Raw genomic sequence first — 18,276 nt, forward strand, 5'->3', positions numbered from 1 at the left:
GGTTTTCGTACGTCGAGAGAGGACTTTACTCCTGAATTGCCTACTCAGTCCAAAGTAGCACTTGTTGGCAAGAGTGATTCTACGTTGGATTTCAATGCTGACATTATTATCGGTGTTAATGCTGGTTCCCAAGTAAACGAAAACATGTACACGACACATTTACAAAACCGGCACTCAAGTACACAATACATTGACAAAAACTGTACTAGACTGTCTCGCTTTGATTTCGGAATGCTTACACATTGAGATGTTAGCTTACTATCAATATAGAAGTATTACATATATGAGCCCATATTGCTCATTGTTTAAGCCAAAAACCGCCCCCTTAGATGTTTTCATTGTTCATGCTTATGCTCCATACTCTAGAGTAGACATGATGAGTTACTTATAGAGCGTGATCTTTGCACAACGGCTTAGATAACACCTTATAGCGATGTTTAGATGAATGGTTCCGCGGTAGTTGGCGGCTATGACGGGGTCGCCCGACTTGTAGATTGGGCAGAGTACAATAAAATTTCAGTCGTCCTGCATAGTTTATACCTCGTAAATGTCGGTCGTTGGGCCTTCGATTCCGTCATCTACGGGTGGGTTTTGTTCCATATCGGCGTCTCCGCTGTTACCATTACATAGTGCTTTTACCTCTTTAATTTAAATATGGTTCACTCATCGATCTTTAAATCGCTGTGGTTGCTCTCACATGACTTAGTCCTTTCTTGGAACCTTCTCTAAGTCGCCCAACCTTCTTTTTTACTAAAATGTTCGTACGCTTTTGCTGTAGGATTGCATTTGAAGCTCTCCTTTTACTACAAAAATACACCAGAGTTTCCTCTGTGGCATAGTCAATTCGACTACCGGGTGTTTTTCAGATTCGCTGAAATGCAAGTATTTCTTCTTCTCAGACAGCAGGTGAAGGAGTAAAGTGCCCAAGATGCTGGCAATCTGAGGAATTGCAGCTCTTCAACGTAGAGCTTTCCATGCATTATTTTCTTTGCGCAAATTTTTTTCTGCACAGGGTCCACCAGATAGTTGACCTAGTTTTCTCCTTGGAACCACTTTGGCTAGAACCTATCGCTGCAGACTTCCATTTGTCTAGGGTCTGCGAAGTCCATCAGCCTCAGACGGTACCTTTTTGTCGTAGCGGTAGCATTTTCCGATCCCTTTTTCGAGTAACGAATTTACTCATCCCCATATGTACTAATCAAAGTAAGAGCTTTAAAGGAATCTGCTCATAGACTACGCCTAATTGACATATACTTGCGTTTTAAAAGCCTTCACAAGTAAAAGTCCAGGGGACTCCAATCACACAATCTTGGTGGCTAATTCACATCACCCCATTGGGAGGTAACCATACACATGTCGCCCACATTTTTCATTTGGGTTCAAAATATCGGTTATCACCGCTCGGCACCAAAAAATTAACACCAAATAATAGACTTTTTTCGATTGTAATGATGCCTGGCAATCCTCGGGCGTCTTCCCATATATGTTAACAACGATAATATAGCATTATCCTTTGCATAAAAAATAAAAAATAGGTTTATTCGATTACAAAATTAACCACACCATTGGCCAAGCTGAAAATATTTCACTGTCGCCTGTTTATCGGAATTTCAGTTGGGTTTGAAACCAAACCACATACATATTTATCTGTGTTCGTTTCTAAAACCCGCCTAAGTCCAATGGTTTACTTTAAAATAATGTACATACTGTTAAGCGTTGTATATCAGCTACAAGGCAATAATATTTCAATAGCTAGTATAAGAGGTTCGTTGCGCCTTGTTGACCGAAAATTTGTATTATTAATTTGCATTCAAAAATTACTCACCTCCCCGTCTTCGTTATAATCATCTCTGTGCCCAATTCATGAAATTTATCCCACAACTCCTTCGTCTCCAGGTGACACTGCACCGGCAGCAACTCATCACAGTTACAAGAGCCAACAATTTTCGGCGCGGACTGTCAACAAAACGAAAAAAACTAAATTAGTCACGAATGTGTTCCTCGGTAAAAAAATGGGTTTTGCTGACTTTGCGTTTTACCTGCGCTGGCTCCGGCGACAGGCGGTCCTCGTCGTTCGCTGTAGGGCTACTAGGACTGTGTGGCGAAGCGCGCCCCCGACTACTGCTGCGACTCGAATGCTGTTGACCACCAGCGCCAAGGCTAGTGCTCCCATTTGTATTGCTGCTGGTGCTATGATTGAGATGAATCTGGTGGTGGTGGTGATGCCGTTGCAATTTGTGATGCGTTTGTGATTGTTGCTGTTGTTGTTGTAATTGATGGCGATGATGCCCACGCATTGGACGCGCCGACGGCGATTCGGAGTCACTGCAATCGACGACATCCACATCGACATCATCGTCGGGATCGGGGTAACGCTCCACGGAAACCGGGCCTGTAGTCGAAATAAAATGTGGAATACATAAGAAAAGTGTAAATTTCAGAGCTCATTCAAGGCCGACAAAATATTCAACTACGCTACGCGCATGAGTAGGCCCCAAACAGTATTATGTTGCAGACAAAACGCAACTCCTACCACGGCGCATGCATCAACTTCTCGCTGTCAAATGTTGCAAGCAATTCGAGTGACAGACAGAATGGCACCTCTGTTATCGCTATTATTTATGCTGACTCAAATATGTATATACATACATATATATTTACATTCCTATATTGCAACCTGTATGCACTCACTGCCGCTAATGAGCTACAATTTTGCACAGACACACATGGGCTGCCGCCAATTGAATTGGCTGCCATTCTGACAGCAGCAACAATGTGTGGCAACTTACATCTACAAGCAGCGGTGGCTTTCGGTGGGCAAATGTACATATGTATGTACATTGTACATGCAACATGCCCGCAGTGCGTAATAGGCGCCGCGTAGATGCATATTTCAGATATGGAATTCAATTATTTGTTTTATGAAATTATTTTATGCAAATTCATCGTCCAATTGGCAGTGCCGCAATTTGCACAATATTCTCACATATTTATTTATGTACATATTCCGGCTGTGTGGTAATTTGTGAGTGTCTATTTTATTTTTTTTTCGTACAACATTGATTTTCTACAATTATGCCTATAAATAATTTAGATAATTTGCTCAATAACTACGCACGTAAATAAATCTTTTTATATGAATGTAATTTTTGACGCTGATTTTATTGTAAATGTGCTGCCACAATTATCAAGTCATCAAAGCTTGTTCATTTCCATCATTCGCATATTATTAACATGAAGCAATTTTTTGATTTTTTTGCACTAAGGTATTAACTTGTTTAATAGCACCCCTCACGCCACAAACTCGTATGTATTAAGCGTTTAAGCTGGATTGTGTTAATTATGTTTTTGTTTAGCTTTCAAAAACTGGTTCAATGCAGCTGCAATAAAACGAAGCCAATAAAACAAGGCTTCGGAGAAGGTGGATTTTGATCTCATTTTAAAGAACTATCAATTCTAAAGAATTGTGGTGAAAAAACGAAAAAACTCTTATTATTCGTGTTTATTGCGGGTCTTTAAAACAGGGGTTCTTAAACTTTTAAGATGATGGAACCCTTACTAAACACCTTTAATTTTATTGCTAACGCCCATTCACAATGAGAATACCACAAAATTTAAGCCTTCGGAAAGTTGTATTCTTTCTACAAAAAATAGAAGGTCGATCACGTAGTCTTTTGAAGAATATTATAATATTTGGTGATAGATATATGGTATTTTAGAAATTCTACGAAGAAAAACCAAACGTCTGTCCCCGGTATTAACATTAGCCTAAAACTCTTTCAGAGACACAAATTTAAATGTGTGTTTCAATGTCGAAGTACCCGGAACATCTATGATTGCTTCGTAAGCGAATTTTGTACCAAACCGATATTACTACTACCATCCGAAAAATAATCTGACAAAGATTTCAGGTGATTTACCAAGTGCCCAGTTATGACATTTCACATATAATTTGGCAATTCATCGCGTTCCTTCCAGAAAGTTGTATATATTTCTTTGGCTACAGCGCACATAGGGGTGTTTGAACGATTTAGGCACCAATTAGGAACCAATTTGACAAAATTTTGAAGGAAACTTAAAATTGATAGAGAATGAGAGAGAACATTTCCCAGTTCCCTTCACTTTTTTAACTTGCACAGCGAACGCTCACCGTTGACCGGAAACAGAATATTTTAACGCAGCATATAAATAAATTTTCGCTCTCTAGAAAGATCGTGACGGTTTTAAGTTAGTACTTTAGTTTCTGCATTGTATTCTTTAAAAGTATTGATGGATCCGCATGCAGAAGGTATTTGTTTAATTTCTTTATTAAGCAAAAGTTCAGTTTAAAAGTAACGAAAATAGTGGTTTTCAACGAGTATTTTTTTTAGTTTTTGTTGGATATTAAGGAATTTGTTGTATCCCCGGGAGAGATCGCGTTATTATTCTTTGTTCAATTGAAAGCTTGGAAATTTGGCTGATGTAGTGTGAAAAGATTTCCCGCAGAAAATGGCAAATAAGTGATATTTATTTACTTAGAAAATGTATTAAAGAAAAATCTAAAAACGCAACTAGTATATAGTTACACTACTTTAGATATATTTAAACAATGACATTTAACTTTTTAGATGAATTTGAGGCCGCTGGACCAGATTATGAATCCAATTAATTAAAAACAAATAGTCTCGGTATTAGCCTTATTTTCCATACAACGGTAATTTACAGAAACACGAAAACTGCGCTAAATCGGTAACTACTGAAGCTAATTCACTCAAAATCGATTCTTGGAATAACCTTTTATCATTAAATAAGATTATTATAATTTTTTGGATAATAGGCGTGGCGCCGCCCACTTATGATCACAAATGTATACCTCGGTAACCCATTTATCAATTCGTACCACACTCGGTGCACTTAATAACCGTGGTATGGAAAAGCAATACGGTGAAAATATTTCAGTAATTGAGGACGCTCATTTACTTCAAGCTAATACTTACAACATTTTCTTAACAATAAATATTACTCTTATTATTACAAACCTGTAATTTTATTTCATTTTCCTACCTATACTGTGGTTGTACATATTTGAATTATCTAATTCTCTAAATTAAAGTTGAATCTGATTTTTTAAACCGGTGTCAACCCTGGGAGGTTGCTTAGAGATAAAGCCTTTTCAAACCCACTTCCATTGATACCCATATTGCAGCAATTCATTTAACTAATTGATATAAAGTTTCTCCTCGCCGAGACGAACACGTAAATATGCGTCTTTGTTTTGATGGAAGAATTGGACGTCCTCCCCTTATATTTACTTGATTTTAAACATTTACAATTCTATATGTCAAAACACGTCTTTTCTAAACATTTCGAGTTGAAATATTCATAAAAATAATTTTGGCAAATACCCCTATCTGCCAACTATACATACAGGTTAGAAATAAAATTATAGTTTAAAAACTAAATCCTCCCTATTATAATTGCCATTCGTACTGTCATCAGGTATGTAACTTGAGAATAGAAATCGCTGCATCTTTTAGGCGCATCAATATTACATAGTTACATCCCGAGCTAATAAAAGGAAGGTAAAAAACAAGCTGTCAAGCACAAGCTCAACGCTCTTATGCAGGTACGGCAATCATACCAACTACGAGTACATATATATGTATACTTGAAAATATATAATATCGTCTCGGTCAAGCTATTTATAGAACTTTTCTTTCTGTGTGCAAATCAAACCGACCGCCGTGCTTATTCATACCAAAATTAATTTCGCGGAACCCCGGTGACTTTTCTAAGGAACCCTTGGGTTCCGCGGAACCCACTTTAGGAAGCTCTGCTTTAAAAAACGGCAAGCCAAATTTTCTACTTTATTAGTCTCACTTTAAATAGGCTCTAACACAAGAAAGGTATTAGATTGAACAAGCAAAAGTGTACTTATTATTGACACTAATTCCATCATTTAAATCTTTTAGTGGCCAAAAGTCTCTCGGTAATTCAAACATATGGCAAAAAAACAGTAAGGAGAGTGTTGTCTTCGGCTAAGCCGAAGGCTTCTAGTTTTCATGAACATCAGAAAATTGTACTTCAACCGAATACTGCATTTTAAATCAGTTGCATGGGAGCTAAACAAAATTTTACCTTCACTACACACAAAGATAGAGATATTTAAAATCTCATATCTGAACAATCAGTGGTATAGAATATATGCCTTATAAAGCACCGGTTTTAGCCGTCTATGTGAAGGAGGATCCCATTCTGAACAATCAGTTGTATGGAGGTTGTAAGTTATAGTGACCCGATCTTTGTCAGTTTCACTTAAGCTTTCTGTTGGAAGTGCAAAATTTCATGTTCCTAGCGGTGTGAGGCTGATTGACTTCGCTGGGACCTAAAGCGTGGTACTATTCAGTACTAGGTTCACACATAAAAAGATCCGTCAAGCTACGTGGCTGTCTTCACATCGAAAAAACGAGATATATGTATAATCGGCAGTGCTGTTTGTGATAGACGGAATGCATGATTGCAGTGTTTAAGACATACAGTATTGGCCAATACAATAGCACCCCCATTTCAAAGTCATATTGTTTGCCACTCATGTTTATTTATTTATTTTTAAGAATTTTCAATTAAAATACAGTTCATTCTCTGACAAAACTCACATAAACTTAAGTTTAAAACTTTTTAAAAGCCGCAAAAAAGTGCAACAAATTTTCACCCAAATTTCAAACTTTTTTCTCAGAAGCGGTAGAATTTTTTTGAATAAACAGTTTTATAGCCCATTCGATTTTAGTCTAATAATGTGCAAGTAGATATGTTCAATACTGTACGTACACTCCGAGGTCCAAACATCGACTCGGACCACTATCTTTTTACAGAAAAGACACGCACCCGCCTCTGTGCAGCAAAAAAAATGTATCCAAAACTGTAAGGAAAGCTCAATGTCGAAAAGCTGCAGTCACTACATACCGCCGCCGAGGAAGTATTCGGACTTCAGCGAGTCCGCAAAAACAGATATTGCCTGCACGGCCTCGCTGCTATCGGGCGTAACGCGAGCTGTGTGGCAAAGTCGAAATATTTACGTGAATAGTAAGAACTTTAAATGCTGGCCGATAGAAAAAACGCCCGAAAATTTGGTCTTGGAAAAGACCTAGAGGAAAAGGATCGGCACTCACCGTCTATTTGTCAATTTCAAAACCGCTTTCTACAGCACGAAAAGAAGTAATACCACCACCTCCGTCAGAATTGGGAAAAACTTATCCGAGCCGTTTGCTAAGGATTCATATTATTGTATAATTATTTAGGTTTTCCAAACTTCATACATATTTACCCTGAATAAGAAGCAATAATATAAAGAATTCACATAATGCAATTTCGGTCTAAGTAAATTTCATTTATGTCCGCATTTCGATATCCGCCACTGTATTTATAAAAACAACGCACAAAAACAAAAAACTTTACTAACAAATGGCCTAGAGATGTGCAAGGGTCTAAGTATTCAATTCCGATACCACCCATCTCGAAATTCAATTCTTAAGTCCCAAAGAAATCTATTACTCAGGTTAATCAAATTAATTTTAAATAATAATGAATAAAAAAATAAATGATCTGGCAAATTCCGATATTTTTGTTTGCTGTTCGTTTTCGTCTCAATAAAACAAAAAAGTGCTTATTTCATAAAACCTTTTAAAGGAAGATTTTCTGAATTTGTGGATGTTGCGTGTTTTATCGCAGAGTCGGGACAGGATTGTGTATGTTTTTAGAGTTTGCATACTACTAAAAACTTGTGTGGAATTTTATGCCCTCCTTTGAAGAGTACCTGGTCCGTTTTTTGTGGAATTACTTCTAGCTCTACCACAGCAGAACAAGCTGTGTATATCTCTTACTTAATGTCCTCTCGAATATTTCACTCGTCACTCACTTCAGACATCAATCAAATATGGCAATGGCTAAGTCTTCTTGAGTATTATGTTGTTAAAAACACTTCCCTGAGAGGTATGCATCTCCCTACTTATTGAAGATGAAAAAGTAGCTGAAGATGGAGATAATGAAGTTTTAGATGAATATGTAGGTGACGATTAAGACGAACATGAACATGAAGATGAAGATGAAAAAGAAGAGGAATAAGAAGATCAATATCAAAATTAAGATGATAATTGAAGATGAAAATGAAGAGGAAGATGAAAATCAAGATCAGGATGTCGGTGAAGAGGAGGATTAAGATTAGGATAACGAATAAGATTAAGATTAAGATCCAAATCAAATTTGATAAGGGATCACACAAAATCAAGGTTCAGGCCTTATCATGAATGTTCTGGTGAAAAATTTCGTTCACCGAAATCGTTCACTTTATCATGAATGTGGAAGGATTTCGGGTGAACGGCATTTCACATAGAAATTTCAAAATTAGCACTACAGCTGTCAAAGCGATTAAATAATTTTTACGAGTATTTCGTGCAATTGTGAAAATTTAGCAATTGTTTTTTTTTGGGGTTTTATTTGTGAGAGTGACAGTTATTTCACCAGTGAATACGGCATACGATAGTATGAAAATGATTCGAAGCGAACTATGTACTTCGCTTGGTGAATATTCAACATACATATACTTAAGAGGTTAAGTGTATGGGCGAAATGTGAACGAGCTCACACGGAATGAAAATTCACGATAAGTCTGATTAAGATTAAGTTTTGCCGAATACAAAGATAAAAGCAAAGGCAAATACAAAGGCAAAGATAAACACATATACAAGGGTGAAAACAAAAACAAACATATACAAAGAAAAAGGGCACTTAATGTTTAGGAAAAAATATTCCAAACTTCCTTTCTGTTTTTTTTTTTTTCTATGAAGTTTAAGTTCTTCCACGTATAAGGTTTAAATGCACGCATTTTTTCTTTCATTTTGGTCCACTATCACGTCAATAGGTAGCTGACCTCATTGTGTACCTTCCCTCATTCTCGTATAATATTTTTGTTGTGCAGATAGAATTTTAATGGGCTTATTCAAGTGAATCAAGAATATATGTAGGCATATTTTTTAACAAACTAACTTTAAAAAACTTCTTCATTTTTCCAGTTTTTTTGTCAGATCATTGGCAATTCCTCAAAATGAGTTTAAAAAGTAGCTTTTCCGAAGCCAACATATACATATTTTCATTTTTGTTGTTGGTATTTCCGACAGGGTAGGAGTGTGATGTAATGTGGAACGATTTTCCGTCATCCCTTGTCAAATTTGGTTTATACCTAAGCTCGATCTTCAAGAAAAAATGTGTCTATTCTCGAATGTAAATCTCCGGATAAAAGTCGAGAGTAAGATCCCGTGAAAGTAGTTTGTTTTCGTAAAGTAATAGGAAAAGAGCCCAAGTTGAATTCGAAAAAATAAGAAAGTGATTTTTTACAAACTGTTGCTATTCTTTACTGGGGAAAAAAGCAACCCCCCTCCTTGTGGCCACACCTGCTACTATGAGTACTCTCTCTCCACTGTTCCGTACCTAACCTAAGAACTCACAATATTCAACATACATACCTACATAGGTATTCCTTAGAAGTGTTAATGTGTCCAAGCACAAATTATAATTAAATGCAATATTGCATAAGATGAGAGAATATGTATGTAGTTGTAGCATTTTTTTTAACATATTCTAATTTTATGCAAATATTCACACATTTACAAATCAGTCAGGCAAATCATGAAAAGTTTCAAGCGCATAAATTAGCATAGTATGCAAACTACACAGATATAATTATCGCTAGATATAAATATTATATATTTACACACATATTTATGTATTTATGTATAAATTTACTTATGAATATTAACAGAGAAACGCCTCAAATCTGCCACAATCAAAACGCTAGACTACAATGTGGTAGCCAAGAGGCCACTCAGCCGCCAAGCGTTGAGACAGACGAGACAGCTGAGACAGGCGACAGCGCATGCAAATAAATGTTTTTCACACTTCAACATCGTTGAAAGGAAGAGGAAACGAATCATTTTAGGCTTTTCGAAGAAATCATTTTAATGACTAAATAGTATACCTACAGACATATACACATGCTTGGAGTTGGAAATGCAAATTTCTATGCTTTTTGTTGTTAGTATTGTAAATAGTAGTGTTGAGAACCGACAAAGTTGACCAATAAATCTGCGCTATAAACAAACATACATACATACAAACAAACAAACATAATGCTGGTACTTAATTTATAATTTTATATTCTATAGTTATGAATTTAAAATATGTAGTGAGAAAAATTATAAATGTAGCGCGAATAAAGTCATAATTTGTTGTGCAATGAGTTGCAACACATAGCACGTGAAAGCTATTCACAGAGGAAAATTTATTTATTATTCCTTTTAGATTTGAATATTCATTGTGAACGCAAGGCTAAACTAAGAATCGCTAAACTTTATTAAGTCGACCTACACCAACAACTAAAAATTATTAATAAAATTGTTGTCGGCCCTAACACCGATTCGATTCGATTTGGTTAACTAATACTTTAATAAAAAAGCGCACTATTTCTTTTGTAATGTAAACATTGATGCCAGACATTCTCTGCTAAATCCCTCAGTTACCCGCATCTTAAAAATTTATCCCACAAAAATTCCAAAGAATTAAAACATATATTTCAGTAGTAAAAAAGTAACAATTTTTTCCAAATTGAAAGGTCGATAGATTACGCATTAAAGGCCTAATCGAATTTAAAAACATCAACTACATTCATAAATTAGATTCAGTGCTTATAAAAACCCAAGATTTTGAAGAAAGTTTTCTCTATATTAAGGTAACGATATGTATGTATTTTTGTTGAATACTTTCTGACAATTCTTAAAACTATCACTGTTACAAATTATTTGCATTTTATTAGCGAATATGATTTTTGGTGACTTTAAAGTTGAAACACTTGACTTTTTTTGATTCAAAAGCAACCGTTATTTTATATGCATACATGCACTATTTAACATTTCATCAGATAATTTCTTCTGCTTTTTACATTAAACACCAGTTACAACTGAAAAGATTCTTGCTTACTCAGCGCTTTGAATTGGTTAATATGAGAAAAATTTCCAAAATTGTCCTTATAATTTTAAATACTTATACATAATTTTACTCTACATCAGATCTTCAGAACGAATGATTACGTAAGAGTGTCGAATATTCTTGCATTTCGATCAACAATGAATGCATCGATAATTGTGTTAAATGAAAATCCATTTTTTATTTGAAATGTCCCTTTTCTCCCTTTTAATAATTTTTGTTGAAAAATATCCTTCAAATAGGGAAATTACCCACAATCTGGCATCACTGAATGTAAATTTTATTAGAAATGCTAAAGTGAAACTATTAACCGACTTCAAAAAAGGAGGAGGTTATATATTCGTCGGAATGTATATATATTTTTTGTGTATGTTTCCGCATAACCGATTTCGATAATTCTTTTTTTTTAAGGGAAGGTGGTACCTCAGAGGTGGTCCTATCCTATTTATATTCAATCCATCATGCATATGAAGATAATTAACCAACGTTTATAATAATAAAAGTTTGAGCAAACCTAACTTCAATAAATGTCGATCTTAAACACATTTTTACAAAGTTGAAAAAAAACGATTTTATAAATATCCTGCACTTAAACCAAATTTTTCGCTGACATCTCCAGATTTCTTAGTATAATTTAAATCGGACTGTATATCAAAAACTTTGATTGATGATTCACAAATCATTCTTGCAAATGTGCGGACATCATATGGGGTTATGTTATACTATATATTAGATACTCATTTGGTAATAATCATCAGTTGCATCAATTTGTTCAGCACCCTATTTCAAATTCCCACACAACCGCACTCAGTGTCCGTATCTATTTTCTCAAAATGATGCCTGCAAAACATGGCAGTTGCCCTGGGCGCCAAATCAAGGGGCGCGAAGTTCTGCGATGGCGTTTAATTTTTTTATTACAATTTTCGAATGTAAATTTTCTTCATCGACAACAACATAAATATCAGTTATTTACAAAACAAAGGGGATCAAGCCGGAGCTCTCGAACTGAATCCGAGAGAACCATTTGTACCATGCTGATGGCATTCCTTGAATTTGGTGGGAGGCGATGCTGCCTCTTCATCCAGAATATGCATCATTATTTTTTCGGTTCTTCAGCGCATCTAATTTCTATCCTTAACATCTACCCCGAGATGGAACATTTGCAAAAATCTCACCGTTAAACCATTATGCACAATCGTTGGGAAAACAGACGTTAACCGATTTATATAATTCATTTTTTAAGGGAAAGTGGTACCTCAGAGGTGGTCCTATACTAATTTGGTTTAGATGCGATCATTGATCCAGGAAGAAATTAACGGTACCCTTGAATTTTTATATGAGAATTGAAAAATTACTTGCTAGCAGTGATATTGTAATTTGGTTTTGATTTTTGACTTACAATAAGTGTTACTGTAGAGGAACTATATAAAAAGAAAACGGTTTATCCGGGTTTTTCATAACAGGGAGTCGGGTATTTTAAAATTACCATTTTTCGAATAGCTTGAAACCGGTTTTCCAAAAACAGGCGAATAATCGAGCACCCAAATACGTATATACTGATCTACCATTTCAGCAAAAGATGGTACCCAAATGGCGCCGTAGAACATAAAAGCCTAAAGCCAAAAATGCATTTAAAATACATATTCTTCGAATATGTATATATTTTTATTAAAAAAAAACGTGGTTTTAGTAGCTAAAAAAGGTAAAACAAGCTGAGCCGATTTAGCCCTGTCCGTCTGTTTGAACGCAGTCTGGTTTTTAGAGATATCCGACTGGAATTTTGTAAGTCGTTGTATTTTTATAATGAATAAATCATTTGTTTTAACCGGAATGTCTTATAGACATATCAATATCTAATCGCATATCATCATAAAATAGTAAGGTATATTAATGCAAAGTTAAAAAAACCTACATTTTTTATGTTTGGTTTGTGCCAACTTCCTATGTAATTGTTTGCTGGGTTAGAGCTGCTGCGGCCGTTGAATTAAAAGCGAAATTAAATTTCCTTACCCTTACAAAAACCTGCATTTGTTCTGAAGTGTGGCATATTCAACATTCATAAGTGACTGTTGATAAATTACGAAGTATCGCAATCTTGCAGCTAAAGAAATCGCAATCGTACTTCTTATTACAGTAATTACTATAACTAAAATCATTAAATATACGATTACGATTCGTTTAATTGTAATCCTTAAATTTTAACCGTAATCATGGTTTTCATGATTACGATTCCAGTAATTGTAATCGTAATATATTAAGGAATACAATTAAAGTATTCGTAATCGTTATTTTAATGTTTACGACTAGTGTAATTATAATCCTTAAATTTTTCGGATTACGATTACTGTAATCGGAATCATAAAGAGTATGATTACAATTACAGTAATCGTAATGCTGAAAATTTTCGGGATTACAATTACAGCAATCGTAATCCTATGTAATCAAAATGTAATCGTAATCATAAAGTGCCCAGTTCTGCTATAACATATAGCTCAGATGTGAGATTTGTGTTATAACTCATCCAATTCTGGAGCTAGGAAGATCAAATTTCGCTATTTTCCCTCTTGTAAACAGTAATACAGTAGTGACTAAGATCGGGTCACTAAAACTTATAGCGACCATACAACTTATTGTTCAAATATGAGGTTTTACTTTAAAACTCCCTCAACGTCAAATACCGGAAAATTTCGTGAGATATTTTCTAAATAATCATACAAAGTCTACTGAGAGTCAAGATCGGTGCTATATAAGCTATATCTCTCTTAACGCCCATAGTAGATGGACGTACGCAGGTGTGGGCTGGGGAGGGCGCAACTTGTACCAACTCAAGTCGAGCTCACGTTTAGTACATTCAAGCCTTTTCTTCGCGAAAGTCGAATAAAAATGCTGCCATGAAACTTCAAACGGCATCTAGTGGTTCAATTTTACTAAAACAAGGGAATCCAATCCCGCAAACGCGGGATCCCGCGCCATTTTTACGGGATTTTAAATGAGGGATTACACATGCGGAATCCGTGGGATTTGCAAGACTACAGAAAAAAATTAAAAATACGCATGCGAGTTGTTAACGGCTGGCCAAAATGTTCGTCGTGCATGGCCGTATTAAATATACATCATTTTATAACCCAGTAGATAATTTTAGGCGTTAAATGCCCTTCCGAAAGGCCTTTGTGAGAGTCAAGAGGCCTTCGCCTCTACATTCCTTTCTCCTTTCTGTTTTTTAAGGACTGTCATCAACTGAAGGGCTTCTTCTTTTGCTACCCATAGAAGGCTTTCCAGAAGCCCTTTCATAGGACGTACCTCTGAAGACCTTTTGGAGGAGTTGATTGAGTTTCGCAATGTTTTTTGAGGTTGGAAGAAAATCCTGACGTGATGGAGCAAAAAGAACATCTAAACACCTGGTCTGGTTTTATTAATCTTTGGACGATTTTTTTGTGGTCTTGCGTAATTGATTAAAATTTGAAAACGTTCGCCTTTAAAACTAGCTTATACTTTGAACACTTACCGATTTATGAACACATTATACAAGTGTAGAATAGCCCTTTTCTATCGATAAATAAGTGTGCCAGCGGAAAAATTTATTTTTTTTCTTGAGCTTCCTTTTAGATGCTATATTTCGAATAATCATAACTCTGGTTCTATTAGAGGCACACATTCAGCTCTGGTGTAATTTTCAAGAGTATGTTATATAGAATATATTACTTTAACGCCATTTTCAAATATAAATGGTAAAAAGTTACGCCGAAAAACAGGGAAGCTTAGTTAAATTTGAATAATCCAGAATCTACGGATGTTTTAGCTAGTTTTGGGATTACAGCGAGGGGGTATTATTTCAGATCAAACATTACATTTTCTTCTGAAAAATACCCAACCGATATAGCGAAATTATACATAATTACCAAAATCAAAAGTTCCTGATTGTGCAAAATAAGGTAGAATTTAAAAGATGAAACTTTAAAGACTTTATTATTCCTTCAGAAATATTATCAAAAACGTCTATCTAATTAAAAGTAAATACGTAGATTTTCAATTCAATTCGTATTTTTTACATATTAATTTTGAATATAACGGTTTAGAGGAAAAAATATTATTTTTTTAGTCCCGAAAATACCGCGGATCCGCGGGATCGATGACCTCGATCCCACAAGCTTGGGGGATTGTCATTTTTATAACTACAACTATAGCGATTAAAGTTTTGTGAGTTAAAAATCGAAAGGAGCAAATAGTCAAATATTCAAAGTACACATTTTTCATATTATGAAACAAGTTCATCGTAAAAAGTAAAACATAAACATTTCTAAAATAAATGTATTTTCTTATTATTTTTTTCTTTTTTTAATGCCTTCTTTTGCCTTTTCTGCGATTGCTAGTGCCTTTTCCTGCCTATCTCGCTATTTTATTTTGTCTTTTCCAGCCTATTTCGTTCTTTTATTTTGCCATTTTTAGTTTTAGTTTTTAGTTTTAAAAATCCGTTCGCTGCTCATAAATAATGTTTACGAACAGCTGATTGGTATTTTTTCCTATACAAAAAAAATACATTCCAACAGGAAATATAATGATTTACTTCAAATAAGTTGTAAAATAATTATTTTCTTTTAATATTTTCTACTTAGATTTTGCTGATCTTTTTAGAGAGGAATCCAACTTCGAAAATAGGAGGAGCAATTATTCTACAGAGAAAAATATAAAGTGGTATATAATTTCAAAACAAAGTGATTTTATTCAGCGCCATTACTGAATCCATCACAGTCCGTATGAAATTTACGAAAATTCTATCACTGATTTCGAAAAGCGACGAACGTAGGCATAAACTTTGAACGCATACGTTCGTAGGAATTCGGATTCAGTGATCGCATTTCCATAGATTTCATGAAAATTGGACTACGATGGATGCAGCGATAGCCCAGATTATTTAGTGAAATCTGAAATGGTATGACTGAAGAGAATTTATACAGGCGACGGCGCTAGCCATTGTGTCTTAGATACATTTAAGTTGTCCCTGAAATTTTTCAATGCTCCCCTTCCCGAAATCCTGGCCTACGCCAACAACATGAAGCATAGGCTAAACTAAATACCCTTTTTCATCTCAAGATTTTTTTGCCCCAACAATTTTTCATTATTTCTTTCCCATACCCAAATAGAAAATGTGGGCTTATCACTTACGGACCCTGTTCCACAAGGGGCGCGCAAAGCTCTAGAAACTATCATTTTTAATTCATAGTTAAGGAAATCTTGTAGATGGTAAGCTCTACATTCCAGAGAAGGGTTTCCGTAATTGCTTTTTACATCTTTTTTCTACTGGGTTTTCTTATTCGATTTCGCTTGTGTTTCAATTATGTATATATTTTAACGAAATATTCGTGTGTATGAAAATGCATGTATGTAAGTATGTCGCTACACATGTATGTACATAAGTAAGTACATATTTGCGAACGATAAGTACATCTCATTACTCACTCAAACTCCTTTCGGATGGTTCACGGCTCGAGGCATTTGCGCCTCGCGCCATTATCGCAGCAATTGAGAAATCCGTGGCGCTGACACAGGAATTACTGTTGAGGATATTTGTTGTTGTCGCTGCTGCTGTTGCTGCTCTTTCAGCTGCGGTGGCAGTTAATGCGAATGCTCCAGTTTGTTTGAACAACAATGTGGCTGCTGCAGCGGCTGCGGCCACAGCAGCGGCGGTGGTGGTGCCCGTTGCTGTCGCTGTTGTGGAAGTCGGGAGCTGCTGTGTCAGCTTGTTGGGCGAATAATTCAGATTTTGCTTATCGTTATGATTGAAGTAGTAGTTGTTGTTGTTATTTTGGAAAATTTTGTTATCCTGCTGGCTATGCTGCTGCTGGTGATTCTCCTGTTGTTGACATTTCGTTTGCGTCGTTGTTGTTGATGTTGATTGTTTTTGTTGATGTGGCTGTGACGGTGTGTTGCTCAGAAGCATTTTCTATTGCTGCTGACTATGGGAAAGCAATTTTCGCGTAATAGGGCAAAGGAAATTGAAAACTTTTTACTGTAAATATTTTTTAAGAGTAATTTAATTTACAAAAAAAAATATTTTTTTAGTTTTTTTACAAATCATTAATTTATTTGTATTTTTTTAATCCATTTAATAAATTATTATGATTTATAGCGCCGCACTTATTCACTTTTAGTTTTTTCACAAATCTTTTATTACCGAACCTTAACATTAATTTTTCAATTAAAATTGTAACACTTTCGCGTAGGAATTTCAGCGAACGCGTGTGCAACACGCTCTGCTTACGAATTTACAGTGCGTAAAGTGGCGCCGACGAAAACTCGCAAATCCGTTAACACGACAACCGCTCCATTGTCACGCTGACCAATGAATGAAGATGCCAAACGGCGGCTGTTGGCGAAATGTCAGGTGGCGCCCGCCCATCCCCGTCCGTGAATTGCGTTAGTCAATGGCGAGCGCGGCGTGGCGCGGCGTGGCGCGGCGCATAGCTTAGCACAACACAACACAACACATTAAAAGCACCGCCAACAGTTGTACGGCGGATTTAGCAAACACAGCTGAGTCGAGTTGACGACGGACGGCAGCGTTGAGGATGGCAACGAAGTAGCCGAAAGCGTCGGCAATACAAATGGAAATGGAGCGAATGCGGCAACGTTATTAAAGTCGACTGTGCGAAACGCACTCGAGTGGCGAGCTAAACGACAGCAAGTGACGGCGGCCGCAGCAGAAGAAGCAGCAGCGGCAGCAGCTGATCGATGGAGGCGACAATTGCCTGAGCGACGAGCAAACGGCCTTTCACAACGAGCAACAGCCAACAAACCACAGCAATAACAAAAGGCATTGGCGAAATGTGGAAGCAGCCAAAAACAAGCAGAAAAAAAGCTCTCAAGACGAGCGGTGCGAACGAGTCGAGAAGTCGAGAATCTAACCCGACGAGCAGAGAAATTTATCTTTTCAACACTTGAGTCAGCAGACGGCAAGCAACGGTCAGTTGGTCAGCCAGCTGTTTAGCTGTTGAGTGTGCTGCCGGACGAGGAGGAGTGTGCACAACGGTCGTGGTGTGGGTAAGTAACTGAAGAACGAGCGCAGTGCAACAGCAACAATAGCCACATCAAGAAGGCAACGCTAAACACCAACAATTGTTGTAGAGCTTGTTTTGCGGCAAACGCGCCACCCTCTTGGCCGTCGCCATTATTAGCAGCGCACTTAACTGCTTACGGCCTACACTTGCCGCGGCACGTTAACGAGAAAAGCCGGTCACACTATTACAATTTGCGCAAAGAACAAGG

At 36.3% G+C, this 18,276-nt stretch overlaps 1 protein-coding gene across 2 annotated transcripts in view; it reads right to left on the reverse strand.

Moving 5' to 3' along the window:
* The window catches only part of LOC108359495 (T-box protein H15-like), a 47,103-nt gene extending 30,030 nt beyond the window's left edge, over nucleotides 1–17,073 (reverse strand). The window contains exons 1-3 of one of the 2 annotated variants that reach the window (XM_017611393.1): nucleotides 16,471–17,073; nucleotides 2,040–2,392; nucleotides 1,826–1,956 (exon numbers count right to left, since the gene is read on the reverse strand). In XM_017611393.1, the coding sequence (XP_017466882.1) occupies nucleotides 1,826–1,956; nucleotides 2,040–2,392; nucleotides 16,471–16,951 (965 nt within the window). In that variant the 5' untranslated portion in view covers nucleotides 16,952–17,073. Of the gene's footprint in view, nucleotides 1–1,825; nucleotides 1,957–2,027; nucleotides 2,393–16,470 lie in introns of both variants that reach the window. The other variant, XM_017611392.1, reaches the window with a different exon arrangement.
* Nucleotides 17,074–18,276: the final 1,203 nt, after the last annotated feature.

This window comes from Rhagoletis zephyria, unplaced genomic scaffold (assembly GCF_001687245.7).
Source record: "Rhagoletis zephyria isolate East Lansing unplaced genomic scaffold, Rhagoletis_zephyria_1.1 Rzeph_scaffold_00399, whole genome shotgun sequence".
Lineage (NCBI taxonomy): Eukaryota > Metazoa > Arthropoda > Insecta > Diptera > Tephritidae > Rhagoletis > Rhagoletis zephyria.